Raw genomic sequence first — 15436 nt, forward strand, 5'->3', positions numbered from 1 at the left:
ATTGTGGGTTTAAGTATAGGGTTACTACCTATTGTGACTTGTCAAAATTATTAATTTAGCCATGTTTTTCTGCGAATGCTTTTGATTAGGCCTATATACGGACCAATTTACAATATACCTTTTTGTACTAAACAAAATATATTCGGGAATTTAGACGTTAATGCTCCTACGTCACTTGATTGACGTAATACAATTAACCTTGTTCTTTACATTGAGCTATTTCTCAGATATTGAACGACCCTTCCATTTATTCAAGTCAGTCTGTAATATTACACGGCTCTTGCAAAAAAATCTTCTGTACAGCACTGAATATGATTACTATTTCACTAAGAGAACGAACGTTTGTTTAGACATGCGAAAGTAATTTTAAAAATTCGAATCATATTTCCGCAGCTTTTCATATAATGTATAAAACGAACCTTCCACATGACGCACTGTCAACAATGAATGGATCCAAATCTTTCTAGTGCTGCTTTATTTCCTCCTTCTTCGCAGTAAGTACAGCAAGGCAAGGAGATATCGTTTATATATTGCTGGACTCTGTTCTCTCCTTCACGTTCAAACTCAAACTACATTTCGGCACCGGCATTACCGGGATGTGTGTGCAAAGCAGCGCCGGCACCGACATTGCCGGAGCCGGGACCGGTTTTGCCGGCTGCGTGTGCAAAACAGCCCCGGTTCCGGTTCCGGCATTGCCGGGGACATGTGCAAATGCTCTTAGCCTGAGACCATTATGTTAGCTACCGTCCCGCCATACCTGCTGTGAATGAGGAAAAACCCAGGAGCAATCTTATTTAAAATGGCTGGATTGAAAAAGCTTTTTCCTTCCTTGCCCAAGTGTCCCCAAAAAAAGTCGAACTCAGGACCGCTCGAACTAGTGTCTAACAAGCTTCGTTCGTGTCCATCAAGATAGTTTGATACTTGGCAATAGTAAAATAAGAGAAATCAAAATAGAAGTACATGTCCCAAGACGGTTTGTAGTGTATATGATTATTATTTTTTACAATGTTGTTACAAGTTAAATCTTATTTGATTCAATTCTCGGGTGCACAGTGGCTCAGTGGTAGGGTGCTTACCTCTGGTGTGTGGGGTCCCTGGTTCGATCCGCAGCCATGTAAGCTTGTGATGGACATCATGTCCGTGTTTTTTCTTCGGGGTACTCCCATTTCCTCCCACATTCTCATTCCACTAATTATTCCATCATATTCCGTCCTCTTTAGCCTAAAGGGCAAATCGTGGAACGTTAAACTAAAAGATATTTCATTATCCATACAATTTTCGGGCTAAAAACGAACATTATTGTATGAACGAACGTTATTTTATTGATCCAGGAGTCTTATACAAGAGTGTGGAGCAATACAACATATGTGAGAATCATAATACAGTAAGTGAAACCAGAAGTGCAATTAGTATTACCATTAGCATTAAGACCTGTAGGAAGAATTCTTTTACGAAAAAGGCCAATCAATCCGTTGCAGAAATACCGATTACAATTCACAAAGTAAGGAAGCTGACAGAAAAAAATCTTGATATATTATTTTTGCAAGAATCATATGCAAGAAAAAATAAAAATCATCTTTATGGCAGAACATACAGAAATTTGAAATAAGTCAGCAACCAAGAATAGCAATACAAATCTTTAACAAGATAATTTAAGATGACGATAGTAATACAATTTTGTCATTAGTGGAATTAAGTAGCTGAAAATCAAATGAATTCACCAAATAAACACCAACGAACATTTAGGATATATAGAAGAGGAATTTAAAGAGAGTTACATTGATAAAACATTAGAAGTTTGTATATAATTACCGGTAGGTGGGGATCATAATACTAGATAGTTATGGAGAATAAAATCTCCAACGATGATATCAACATTACGAAAATAGGGCAGTAAAAGGACATTAGGGCAGGGCATGACATTTCAGGTCTGAATGGAGTAGACAGATAAAAGAGTTTGGTCCTCATTTGGCACTTAAAACAAATTAAAGCCCAAATGCCTATTGCCAAACTAAAATATTTGCTCGTCAACGGCGACCGAAAATTTCGGGTCCTGCATTAGGATAATGGAAGTTCTCTCAGGTGATAATCCGATACATAACGAAATACAAAGTTAACCTCAAAGAAAAAACCCTTAACGAGTTTTCGTCACCATTTGGCTATATAATTTTTGATCTTGCCAATTGCGTTTAAAGAGTATTATTTTCACGTATTCGTTGTGGTTATTTGTGTACATACTCTCCACGATAGTAGAGCAGCTATCGTCCCCTGGTGACAACTCTTGTGAAGTAGTCTGTGGATATGTTGTTGTTTTGCAAGTAGTGCCGGAGGCAGATAGAAAAGGTAGTGAACCGTTAAGGGTTAAAGATCAGGATACAAATAGGAGAAAAATAAAACAAGTTACGGAACAAGAGAGAAATATATATATCAAAATTAAAAAAAAAAAAAAATCCTGCCCATGATTACTTTAAAACTGAAGTACTTATAGAACTTTTACTCAACTAACTCTACTCAACTACTCAACTAATTACAGAAGCACAACTAACTCCAACGTTACCTAAATTATCCAATGAACGTCTAAAACAGAAAAAAGTATTAAATGAATAAAAAGAACAAACTTTAGTTATCTTGAAAGGAGGTTAAAGACATTGCTATATACTTTGAAAATGTATTGGTCACAAGAATAAACAAATACAGAAAACAAGTTAGCATGTATGAAAAGTAATTTGATATAGACACGAAAAATCAAAGAAATGAAGTTATAAACAGTAGGAAGATCACAGAAAAAGTAGGTAGTCAAAATATTGCAGACGTTAGTGACAGCTTTGATAATCTGTGGTGGCCCACACTACAGAAAAATAAACAATACCCTGCGGACTTCTATTATACACAAAGGAGTATTGCACGGATAGAAAAATAACTATCTTGTGTTATAAAAATACAGTATCAAAAGCAACAAACGACGTGTCCTCAGGAACCACTGCCGACCCAACTTTTTGGAATATAGACATGGAATCATGATTACAAGAAACGGAAAAAATGTTAAGAGGTGAGACGGGTAGTAGCTGATATTTCTACCTGGATATTCTCATAGTAAAAGATAATAGAAGATAAACAGAAATTAAAAGCATCACAGCAATACACAAATAAATCTAAGGTTAAAGAACAAAATAAATTTATCACAACCAGAAATCGCTTACACGGTTAAAAAAAAAAAAAAAAAAAAAAAAGACCCAACCAGTGACGCACACAGAATTTCGTCACGAGAAAGGACCTGACGCTCATGTAGTTTCAGGACGCGCCACTTTTGTATATCCACACAATATCTGGTTTATTTGAATTTCAGCATACACTCCCTGAGTAGTGAGGCTACGAGATTTGGACCTACAGCTTAACGCGGGATCGAAGGATCTCCCACGCGAAAGGCGCGCACGCTAACCGATTAGCCAAGGAGGGGATGTGTCTTCTTGAAGAAGGCGGAAGAGGGCTAAAACCCAGAAACTTAACAACAAAGGTTAATAATACAAAGACATTAGTGTCAAAAGAGAGAGAAAACAAGTGTTTAGGTATAAATCAAAACTGGAACTTTGGTCAACATATTAAATAAGAAACAGAAAAAGGGAAAAAATAAAATGGACACTCCAGCTACCCCTCAAAATCCTAAAACAGTAACATGACTACATTTTCCAAGTAGCTATGTGCTAGAATCGAATGTCTAGGGTCATCGATTTAAAAAAAAATAAATAAATAAATAAAAGTCTTAATTGTAAGAGGTGCCTAAAGATATATAGTAGGATTATGTGGTGGGCGTATCCCACTATCTCAAAAGATACCACGTTAGTAGCCATTGGAATAAATCTACCCATTTAACAGTAATAAAAAAAAAAATCGACTGAACTCGAGAAAAAAAAATTGAAATCTTTGAGTTTTACGTCCCACGGATATGCCGGTTAGGCTAAAGGATACAGTGATTATGAGAAATGAATGAAATGGTGGAATGAAGAAAGTGGGAGGAAACGCGAGAACACCGAGAAAACCCACGAGCACGATGTTTGTCCACCACAAAGTCCACACGGCACGAGCTGGGATCGAACCAGGGACTCCAAGCACCGGAGGTGAACGCTCTATCACTGAGCCACCGTGTCCCCGAACTCGAGAGGAGATAACACAGGAAACTATTTTGCTTTTCTTCTGATGAAGAGCACACTTACATCTAAAATATATTTCTATTGACTGTGTTTACTTGTAATTGGAAAGAAAAAAAAATATATGAAACCTCTAATTTAACGTTCCATGGCTAATTTCTCTAGACTGAATGATAAGCATGGCAAATACAAGTTCTTATGCGATTTTAACATTATTAACTAATTATTATTTTAATTAATTAATATTAAAAAGTTATCCCACAGAAGTTATCCCTTCTTGTACACTATACACTGAAGGCAGAAACATAACGTATTATCTGAATTAAGTTGAACTGCCATTAAAAGCTTAACCGACGAACAGGGTTCAAGAAACCTAAATAAGGTTTGGAAAACGATTACTAATTGTTATGGCTCGTAGTATTAGAGAGTATTATTCTGCTTCCCTACACAGAGAAAGAAGATAAAGCAAAATGTAAAAGTTATGAGATATTACGTAACAATTGATTAATGAATTAAAAATAAACTACTCTGTAAGTCACATGAAAGGTCGATTTTTTAAAATTCTTTTGATGAATTGTACATTAAAAATGGACTGTAACATCTAATGTGCAGGGATGGAGTTTTGAACCCCCCGGGAGTATTCCCCCGTGCCTCCCATGAACTCATTATTGACACAGTGAATTCAGCTGTCAATAGACAGAAAACGCATCTACCATCAGGGGAGTTTATACAAGATTGTTTTTGTTTCACCTTTATCTTAAAAAAAAAAAAAATAAATAAATAAAATAACACGAGCAAAGACTAAGTATGTAATTGTAAGAAGTCAGGCTTAAAGTACTTCAGTAATTTAGATCTTTATAATACAGTTAGGCCCTATGCCTAATATTGTCATGCTTAGATACTCTGTCGGAAAGAAAAAAAAATGTTACGATACATGCCATAGATCGGACATACTCTAAGGAACCAAAACTTTAATAACTTTCTACAGAAAATAAATTTTTCTTGTGTTAAGGACAGGTATTTCCGAGGCGTATACGTAGATAATCGGTTCTTCGTAACGCTGCACATCAGGACGTATGACTTGTTCCAGACATCATACTGTGACTCTAGTAAATTATAGTGTGTTTCTATTAAACGCCCCCTGCTATAATACGGAAAAGCCGCGGACAGGGAAAGGCTTTGCTTAATCCCTAGACGAAAATGAAATAAAAAGTCTGCTCATAGTCCAGCAACGAAGTTAGGCATATGCTGCACATTGCTGAAGCTGTCTCATAAGAAATGCATGAAAGTTATGTCATCGAAATTTGGAGGTTGAAACATTGGAGGCAAGCTGTGCTGTACTTGGCAAAATGTTGAAAGGTTATCAACAATTACAATTGGATCCGCATAATCAAGCTCTATGAAAAAACTCGAAGTGACGCAACACCGAAAATAAGCAGTAATTGTTTTATAACCTAAGTTTCTACGCAATAGAAAACCAGGGCAAAAAGTGCTCATATTAAGTAAGAGATGCCTTATTTAAAACACGCTATTTTACTTCGTTTTTGCTGCAGAAAAAACACTAAATTTAAGCCATTATACTAGAAGATACAAAGCTCAGTGCTTCTTGGTTACATTACAAGTCACGGCACTTTTTGTGATGAGACAGTCAAGCAATTTATATTAAAAGCTTGACTTCGACAACCATTCAAAGATCACAAGGAGACAGTCAATTTAAATTCACGTTCTGTATTCTTGTGATCCGAATATTTCTTTTGATTTGCCTCCACCTAAAACGATATATCCTGGGTTCCTTTATTTAATATTCGCAGCATTTCGTAAGCACCATCACCTATTTCTGAACTGTATATACGATTTTATAAAAGATTTGGAAGAATTTATCATCAAGTCTCTAGTCACAAAGGTAATTTACTGCTTATTATGAACTGTCATTAGACGTATATACATTCCGGCGTGTGTTAACGAATCTACTGCATGAATTAAACTAAATTAGTGATTCAATGCATTTTACTACATAAGAAAAATAAATAAATAAAACATGTAGCTTATGGGACTTAGGGCACCACAGGTATCACTTAGGGCCAAATGCTGGGCAACGATGCTTTGAACAGTAAAACGCTCCTCACAGTGAGGATTCTGTCTACAGAAAACGTGTAGGTGTGTCTGCGGCAGCAGTGGGCAAGGACGAAAGTTAACGGAAAACCATCACTGAATCAATCGCAACATGAAGCATACCAATGACAATTTTTAAAACTCGTTACTGCAAGTGGGTAGAGCAAAATAAATGAATAAAATATAAAATATCGGGCTGGCATCATTTTGTAGATGTGTTGTCGGTATTTCATCGGGCTGGCATCATTTTGTAGACGTGTTGTCGGTATTTCACCTTTCTATAGCACGTGCACTGAAGAAAGCCGTCTCAACTCTAAGACCGAGAGAAATTGAATATTTTTCATGTTGTTATGCATCGGAAGTATCAATATTGCAAATGATAAAAATGTCCTTAATTAACCCAGCACCCCTCAACTTATGAATCCGACGCTTAAGTAACTACTTTGGGTCATCACTGTTAAGTAACAGGAAAAACTACTAGATGTGAAATGTATTTAGTTAATTGAACACTAATAGATAATAGGCGCAAACAAGATGTAAACTCAGTAATATTTCAGAGGAAGAAGATACTCGAAGAAAAATAAAAGTTTCTAACCAGAAACATCAACATAGAACGCAAGAAAAGGCCGATGAAAGCGTATGTATGGAGTACGGCGTTGAACAGATCTGAGGCAGAGACTCGAGGAGTAGGCAATGAAACGGACAGGCCACCGCACTAAAGTCTCTCGCTCCACTTCCTTACACTAAATTATGTTATGCTGCAGTTACTAATGAAACATTTTCTTGTGAGATATGAACTTATAAGGAGTTTTCGGGAAACTTGACTCGAAGAAACAATATCCCCAGGAGCAAATTATTCCTTCTGGGTATTTTTTCAAAAGAAATTACTTATGCCACATATAAGAATTATTACTGAAATCTTTGTTTATAAACTATCAACAAAATTGCGTAAGTCGTATTTGAGAAAACAATTAAAAAAAACAAGTCACCTCGAAGACGAAATACACCTTGTGGATGTTTTCATGGAAGTAATACATAACGTTATAGAGTTATTAATTAAATATTTACCTACGTATTTATGAAGTACGAACAAAATAATCTGAAAACAAACTCATCTCAAGAATAAACCACTCTTTGTGGACTTTTTTTTTTCGTTAAGAATAGACTTGTTCTACATTATACTGTTACTAATGGAATATTTATGTATGAAGTATTCACAAACTCATCTGAATCATTTTGGGGAAAATCGTACGAAGATATTCATTCAAAAGAGTATCCCTTGTGCATTTTCAGGTCAAATTATTTATGCCATATATCAGGTTATTAACGAAATATTTATTTACGAAATATGAACTAAATCTTCTGAGTTGTTTCTGAGAAAATCATCTAAAAGGAACTCACTCAAAGAATAACCTATCCTTTGTAGATTCTTTCCAGACCATGACACATATAACAGGGTTGTTAATGAAATAATAACATTGTTAAAACTGTTTTCGAGAAATCACTTTTTTTTTACCGAGTTTAGTAAACTACCCTATTTTTCGGGGTAGGACAAAAAATCCTCACAAATCTCCTTAGAGGATCTTATTTATTTTTTTTTTTTTTAAATTCCAATTCTGATGGGGATACATTGAAAAGTATGGCCCCTAGGCGAATGAACATGTTTCATGGGACGTACGAAATGAGGTAAACACTGCACCACTACATAAAGATAATGAAATGGTCAACTTGAAACGATTAGCGTTTACCTGAAACAAAATGTTAATGTGTAAAAAAGACAGGCAAGTATTTTACAGGTCAAAGATCCATTTATGCACTTCTCATTTCTATTGAATATTTAAACAGCGAACACCAAAAACATTAATTCAGAGTATCTCACTAACACGAATATAAATTGTCACTCTTATATCTATACATTTATTCTGCAATTTTTCGTGAAATTAAGTTCAAGCTGTGTTACTCAGTGAGAAATACTCTTCATTAGTAGTTTTTGGTATATATTACCAAATTTGGATTTGAAAGCTACATCTGTGTACCTTGGAACTGTGCAAGATACTTGTTAGAGTAAGGCCGCGCTAAGAAGAGCTCTGACAACTCTCACGTGCGATCAAGCGCGGTTGCCACATTTATCTTCTGTAACAATATAAATATAACAAGGGGCACATTTTGTGGAAATGAATCATATATGTATTACAACAAAAATATTATTTAACATTATGCCTGACGAAAGTATTAGACAAAAGAAACAAACAAATTAGTATTGCGTTAAAACAACCGTTACTTCTAAACACATAGGGCCTTATGCAGAGTCGTTTTGACATATGATTAGCGTCATACTAAATGCCTGACTACTGCATGGAAACATATGTTAGTCGAACTCTTTAGTATGAGATCGGGCTTCTTCGTAGCTAAGCGGTTAGCGTACGCCTTTGGCATGGGAGACCCCGGTTCTATTCCCGCCGGGAGCTCATGTGGTTCGGATTACACGTTAATCAGTAGGTCCACGTCTCATATAGCCTCGCTGTTGAAAGAGATGTTAAACTCAAAATCAGTTCAACTCTTTAGTATGACACTAAACACGCGTCAGAACGACTCTGCTAAGACCCATAATGTTATATCTTTTTTTTTCTTTTAAATGAAAACTACTTACGTTAGAGAATGGCTTTAAATTGTAGATAATTTAATTCCATTTACTGTAGAAATCTTACGCTTTTTTCCTAGGGTGGATAAAATTTCCGTCGGTTCAGCGAGGTCTTTCAGGCACTTCTCTTTTGTGATTCTTTTCACAGTTGTAGGGCTAATGTATAAAGCTGAATCTACTCTTTCAATCACCTTATTCAATGGGAATAAAGGACCGTCGTTACGTTCTTTCTACAAATATTCCCTAAGATTAAACACAAATTCCCGTTCTCCTTTAGCCTAACCGGCATAACCATGGGACGTAAAACTCAAACAAATTCCCGTGCCTGACTTGTCAAGGGCACCCCCTTTCCGCACTTCAGGCATTGTGTTCATAAACACAAACATACACACATACACATACTAAATTTATATTTTAGGTCTATGTGAATAATACGAATACAAACTATGTTCCACTGATGAATGAAAATAACAACACAATATTCACACCAATGCACTGAGATGATAGCACAAAAAATCAAAACAACCTGACAACACAAAAACTTTCACAGTAATGAGTAGGTATAAATGCGACAACACTGTTCGGTTACCATGGAAACAACCTAGTGTTTCCAAATGTATTTTTGTGGGTCTAAACCGATTTTCCCCTTCACATATTGGTGACAAAATGTCTTCTACGAAAAGACAAACATAGCTGGATCACGTTCGTTACTTTCCAACCACTCAGTTTCTAAATCAGTCCTTATGAAAAGCTCATTATAACAATCTCTGTAATATATAGAGTATGTAGGTACATTTTTTCCTTATGTCAACAAATTTCCTACAAAGATCATTAGAAATTATACTCATTTCAGCCTGACATTCCAAATAATGGTTCATTGCCTTTGAACTTTAGAAGAGTCATACAGACTCGCTACCCTCTTCCCTTTCAATTCCACGAAAACCTACTCCCTGCGGCGATAGGGAGGTGGACCGGTTGTTATTCCATGTAACTCTACTTCTATTTAGTACGTAGCAAATTTGTCAAAAGGACAGAGTTGTGTCAATAAGTGGAAAAAGAAAAAAGTATTCATTATTGTGGCAATAACTTTAGGCCTAGTGGAACTACGTTGTGCTGGAATGTTGAGGAGTAAAGTGAAGTACGATTATTTTTTTAAAAAATATCTAGTTTGTAAATATTTCAACTTATAATCTGATTCAATCAGTAATAAAGTAATTCGATTCCTTTATCGTTCTGTCATGTGGTCGTTTTGATTCTTCTTGCTATGACGGTTCGCAACACTGTCGTCAACTTACACGATGTTAGATCTGTCAGAGCTCAGGTTACGATGGCCCTAGTCTAGTGAGGTTTACACGAGTGATAAATCATGTTAATATTCCATTCTTGACTAAACATTAATCAGATTCTTTTCAGTGTAAACTAGTTTATTCCTTTTCAAGTCTTACCATATTCGTCTACAGTGTTACCCTTCTTCAAGTAAAGAAGTGAGAATGTGATCTTGAGCATATTTCTTGGCCCAGAACTGGAGACGACTTTTTTTTTTTTTTTTAAATATAAATCACTGATGTTTTATCAATGTGTGCTTTGAAAGAGTACTGACGTATTGCCATACGCTTCAGACAATTTCCTAACTTTTTCTAGGCATCACAAATCAAATCCAAGTTTTGAATTCCTCTGAAAATTTTTAAGAAATAAACAATATTTTCTTTAAAAAAAATAAAATAATTTTGTTTGTAATAACATGTTGTACAATAGAAAGATTGGTCAATTTGCAGTCTCAACACCCTGCATTTGAAAGAAAATTTTTTTTTAACTTTCCGTATCTCAGTTCTAACAGAAGATAGCAAGAAAAGACAATATTGGTCAATAAACAACAACGCCAACTTTAGTAATGGTCAAAATATGCGTTAACAGATTTCGATTGACTTTTCTTGCTTTAACCAATATTTATATTGTTGAAATTATAAAAAATAAAATCACTTACTTTGAAGAGATGTATTTGTAGTTATCCATCATTTCGTCAACCGTAATATGTCTTACTACATATGTGAAATTTGATTCTTCTTCTTCTAAAATATTGCCTTGTCTTGTCTGCATTTTATTTGACCGAATAGATCGCTGGCTTGCATTATCAGATTTATGTGATCCTTTAGGCTTAGAAACCACCATACCAGATACCCCTGCTTCACCACTGTCATGGGTATTTGCGTCCGTTCTCTTCTCAAAGCTACTGCTGCTCTCAGGTGTATTTCTTTCTGCATCCTCCCTCAGGTGTATTTCCTTACCCTCCTGGCATTTAACAATCTGTTCAAGTTCATTTACTAATTGTTCAACTTTTACATTATTCTTATTACTGTCATCTGCAACTGGGAGACAAACATCTTCTAAATGTGTCATCAATGTGTCAAAATCGTCAGTTTTGTCGCCATCAACTTTTGAAACATGGTTATCTTCGTCTTTCGATGTTATCATTTGCCCACTCTCGGATGTACTAACAACATTAACTGACATTCCATCGCATTTTACAGAAGATACAGATTTATCAAGAGAGGGCACTTCAACTTTTATTGAATTAACACAATGTTCAGTTTCTGAATTTCGGGATGGAATGTTCCCATGATTCAACTGTTCAATACTTTCCTCTGTCACTGGTTCCTGTTTGATCAGTGAATTGATAGAAGTTTGAAGTAAATTCAATACATCATTAACCACATCCACGTTCTGTTTTCCTATGAGCAAAGTGCTCGATTTATCACTTTCTCTACTGGAATCCATTTCGCTCACTTCGACCTTTGTAGCGTTTACTGCTTCATATTTTTCAGAAACAGGCACCAAATTTGTTGTTGTTTTCACAATTCAATACGTTCAATGCTGATCTATAATTCTCAGAATCAGAACTTAGATATTTGAATTCATGCACAGGTAAAACAGGTCGATTACTTTTTGCGTTGTTGCGTTTCGAGTCACTCTTTCAATGACGCATCATCCTCTAAGGTGTCATCATTGGCTCTTCTTTGGCTATATTTAACCTGCAAATATACATATAAAATATTTCAGTATTCTCTCTCTTTACTATGATTAATTTTCAACTGTTCTTTTACCTAACGTCCATAGATGAGGAAAAATAGCATTCTAAATATGTGTAAATTCAAGTAAGTATCGTACACTTCAACCTTACTAACCAAATGTTCCCAATAACAACAATTGGTTCTCTCTAAATATTGCGAAAACTTTATTTTAATTCCTTAGTAGAACAAGGCTATTTTATTATTTAATATGAAAGAAATAAGTTACATTTTATTTCTCACTATAAATAAATAGTCACTTAATTAAACGAAGAAAAAATAACCTAATACATAAACACTATTATGTATTCACGCCCTAACCTATTACACTGTTTTTTCATCTTACGTCCACAAACACTTTCAATCTCTTCAACATACCAATTTTGGATAAATTTCCACTCAAAGTATAAAAAGGTACTCCATCAATAAATAAATAAATAAATAAATAAATAAAGAAAGAAAGAAAGAAAGAAAGAAAGAAAAACTTCCGACGATCAGATTAGAACTATTCTGAGAATTAACACAGAAACTCCAACTACAAAAATCACCATAGTAAAAATTTGGTGATTTTATATCTGACTGAAAACTATGTATAAGCGTAATTTTGAAAGAAATACATTTTGTTTATAAGCTTAACTTTAGTGGATGAAGTTTGTGATTATATTACTCCAATCATTATCTCTGTCTTTTGTTTAGAGTTCATAGTCCTTATATAATTCAAATTCGCTCCCCGGGTAATCCAAATAAAATCGACCAATGATGGTTGCTGACAAAACTGAGCTTATTATTATTATTATTATTTTTACCTAAGTTTGTACCACATTCAGGGAGTGGAAAACGAGTATTCATTTATATTTTAGTTTTTCAAATTTTATGATAGCGGCCATTTTGTATAGGCGCCTAAGGATATTTTGAACATTTCAGAGGATTCCGATAAAAGCTGTAACTTTTTAGGTTTTAAAGATAATGAGTTCAAACCAAAACCATATGAAAAATAATTAAACGTACAACAACAAATGTTCTGTGCACATTAAGACGTACTTTAGAAGGCCGAAGTAAAAGCTCTGAACATTGAGGTTGGAAACCTAGAAATGGCAATTTTGGAACGTACATTTTGAAACGAAACAACTGAGACCCATCTTCAATTTCTTGTCAACATATAGACTAGATAGTAGACAATGCCCAAATAAGTTTCAGATCTGCGAACCATATGCTTGATTTTTTGGAAATGTTTAACCCTTTTAAAATATATCGTAGTTTTTACTACGAAAGGATAGTGTCTTCAAAATTTGATTAAAAGAGAACTAAGAAAGCTATTTAGTTCCGGATTTTTTTTATTCTACAAGAGAGGAGGCATTGAAGAAAGCCTTGGAAGGGTCTATACGCTTCCAAGCGTCGAAACATAGGGATGTATGACGTCATCACGTTACAAATTCCCTTTTTTAGTGAGGTCTAACTTCAACATTTTTTGGTGAGCTCTTTAACCCTAGATTTCTGAAGTTTTACACAATCAGTGGATCCTTTAGTTTTTATCTGAATTTTTTTCTGATCTCTTCGTCAACACAGAAAGGGAGTTTGGAGGGGCTAAAGGGTAAAAAAAAAAAAAAAAAAAAAATCTTGACCAAAAATCCCACTTTCGCGATTATTTCTCCGCTCGGGTACACGATAGGGACATCTGAGTGATACTTTCTGAAAGCCTACTCGATTCTGAACAAAACGACGTATGAATCATTATTCTACGATAATTAGGGACGTGTCAGGGATTTTTTGTTTTTTTTACATAATATCCTTTTTGTTGCTACTGTAATTTGGAGCGCTTTGCGCACTTTTCCCACATGGGAAAATATTTTTCACGCCCTTAGTATTGAAGATAGGAGATTGGTAATTGTTACAAGTCATTAGTACTCAGGGTTTGAAAAAGCCCAACCCACCTGGATCCATATGGTTTTTTCGGGTTTAATTGAGTTTTTTCGGGTTTAATCGGGTTTTTTCGAAATATTTCAATGTCTTTGGGGTAAAAGTGTTAAAATGTGATTTATATTTCAAGATTGTCATTGTCACAACTTGCAACAATTTTCTACTTACTGTTGTTTTGAAAAAAAAATGTCCGCCATTTTGAAAGTTTACATTCGATCACGGAGAAAATCTATACAGCCAATTTAGCATATCTCGTGCTTCCAGCGTCAAAAATTTCAACTTAAAAGACTGAAAATTGCGCTTCGTAGCGTGGATACTCGCTGTTTTGATAAAACGGCCGCCATTTTGATATTTTATGTCGGTATACCGCCAAAATCTATACAGGAAATTTAGAGTGTCTCGTGCTTGTATTCTGAAAATTTTAACTTAATAGGCCGAAAGTTTTATCCTGTAGTGTGTGTGGTAGAGGCAGACAAACGAGTTGAATTGATTTTGTGTTTAACGTCCCTTTCAGCAGCGAGGCTATATGAGACGGGGCCTACTGATTAACGTGGAATCCGAACCACATGAGCTCCCTCCGGGAAGCAAACCCGGGTCCCACACCAAAGACGCGTACACTAACCGCATAGTCATGAAGGAGCTCGGCAGACAAACGAACAAATGTAGATAGAGTCATTCAGAAGCCTGACTGATGTTCGCCAAATATGAATACCAAAAGGGGTCTATTAATTAAAAAAAAAGATACAATTCATGTTGTATGAAATAAATAAATGTTTTAAAATGTCTTATATGAAATTAACATCTTCCAGCGTAAATAAACCTGCCATATTTTCTCCATGAGAATACGGGACACCTCAGATTCCCCCCCCCCCCCTCAACTTTCCAATACAATGCAATGAACTGTAGTCTGGTTATGAACAAAAGTTTAATAGGCCGCGGTGGCTCAGTGGTAGAGCGTTCACCTCTAGTGCATGGGGTTCCTAGTTTGATCCCAGCTCGCGCCAAGTGAGCTTTCTAGTGGACAAACATCTTGTGCGTGTTTTTTCGGGATTCTCACGTTTCCTCCCACTTTCTTCATTCCGTCATTTCATTTATTTCTCATCATCACCGTCACGTTGAGCAGGCATAACCGTGAGACTAAAACTAAAAGATTTCATTTTATTTATTATTTTTTTAAAAAATATAATAGGCGAAAGTTCACTAAGCAGCAGCTGCTTTTCTTTGTTCGTACTCTGCAATTAATCGTACGAAGATGCCTAAAAACTTAAGATGTGCTATAAAAATGCTTTACAGGAACACAATATGCAAATTATTTAAATCAGTGGTACAATCTACATTCAATATTTTGCGCGTCTAGCAATATTTATTTACATGGCTGTATTTGCCAAAATTACGTTCGTGAGTTTAATCTGATGAAAAGCTGATTTTTCTCCTTGTGTCGTGTGTAATTGTCAGGACCAGATTTACATTTTTCTAAGACCTGGACCAAAGCACAATTCTGTGCCCCTAGCCTCTGAAATAGATTTTAATTCTTGTTAACTTATCTAATGTGTTGC

General features: G+C 35.3%; 2 protein-coding genes across 7 annotated transcripts in view; both read right to left on the reverse strand.

The window, feature by feature from the left end:
* LOC145694649 (uncharacterized) overlaps positions 1-11673 on the reverse strand; it is a 142944-nt gene extending 131271 nt beyond the window's left edge. For 5 of the 6 annotated variants that reach the window (XM_081771074.1, XM_081771073.1, XM_081771075.1 and 2 more), the window contains exon 1: positions 10883-11673. In XM_081771074.1, coding sequence (XP_081627200.1) covers positions 10883-11673 — 791 coding nt within the window. Of the gene's footprint in view, positions 1-7871; positions 8006-10882 lie in introns of those variants that run through there. The other variant, XM_081771078.1, reaches the window with a different exon arrangement.
* A 118-nt stretch (positions 11674-11791) lies between these two features.
* Positions 11792-15436, reverse strand: part of LOC145694651 (uncharacterized) — a 121624-nt gene continuing 117979 nt past the window's right edge. The window contains exon 5 of the transcript XR_014133033.1: positions 11792-11927. The gene's annotated coding sequence lies outside the window, so the exon portion shown is untranslated. The remainder of the gene's footprint in view (positions 11928-15436) is intronic.

This window comes from Thermobia domestica, chromosome 9 (assembly GCF_964235325.1).
Source record: "Thermobia domestica chromosome 9, izTheDome1.hap1.1, whole genome shotgun sequence".
NCBI lineage: Eukaryota > Metazoa > Arthropoda > Insecta > Zygentoma > Lepismatidae > Thermobia > Thermobia domestica.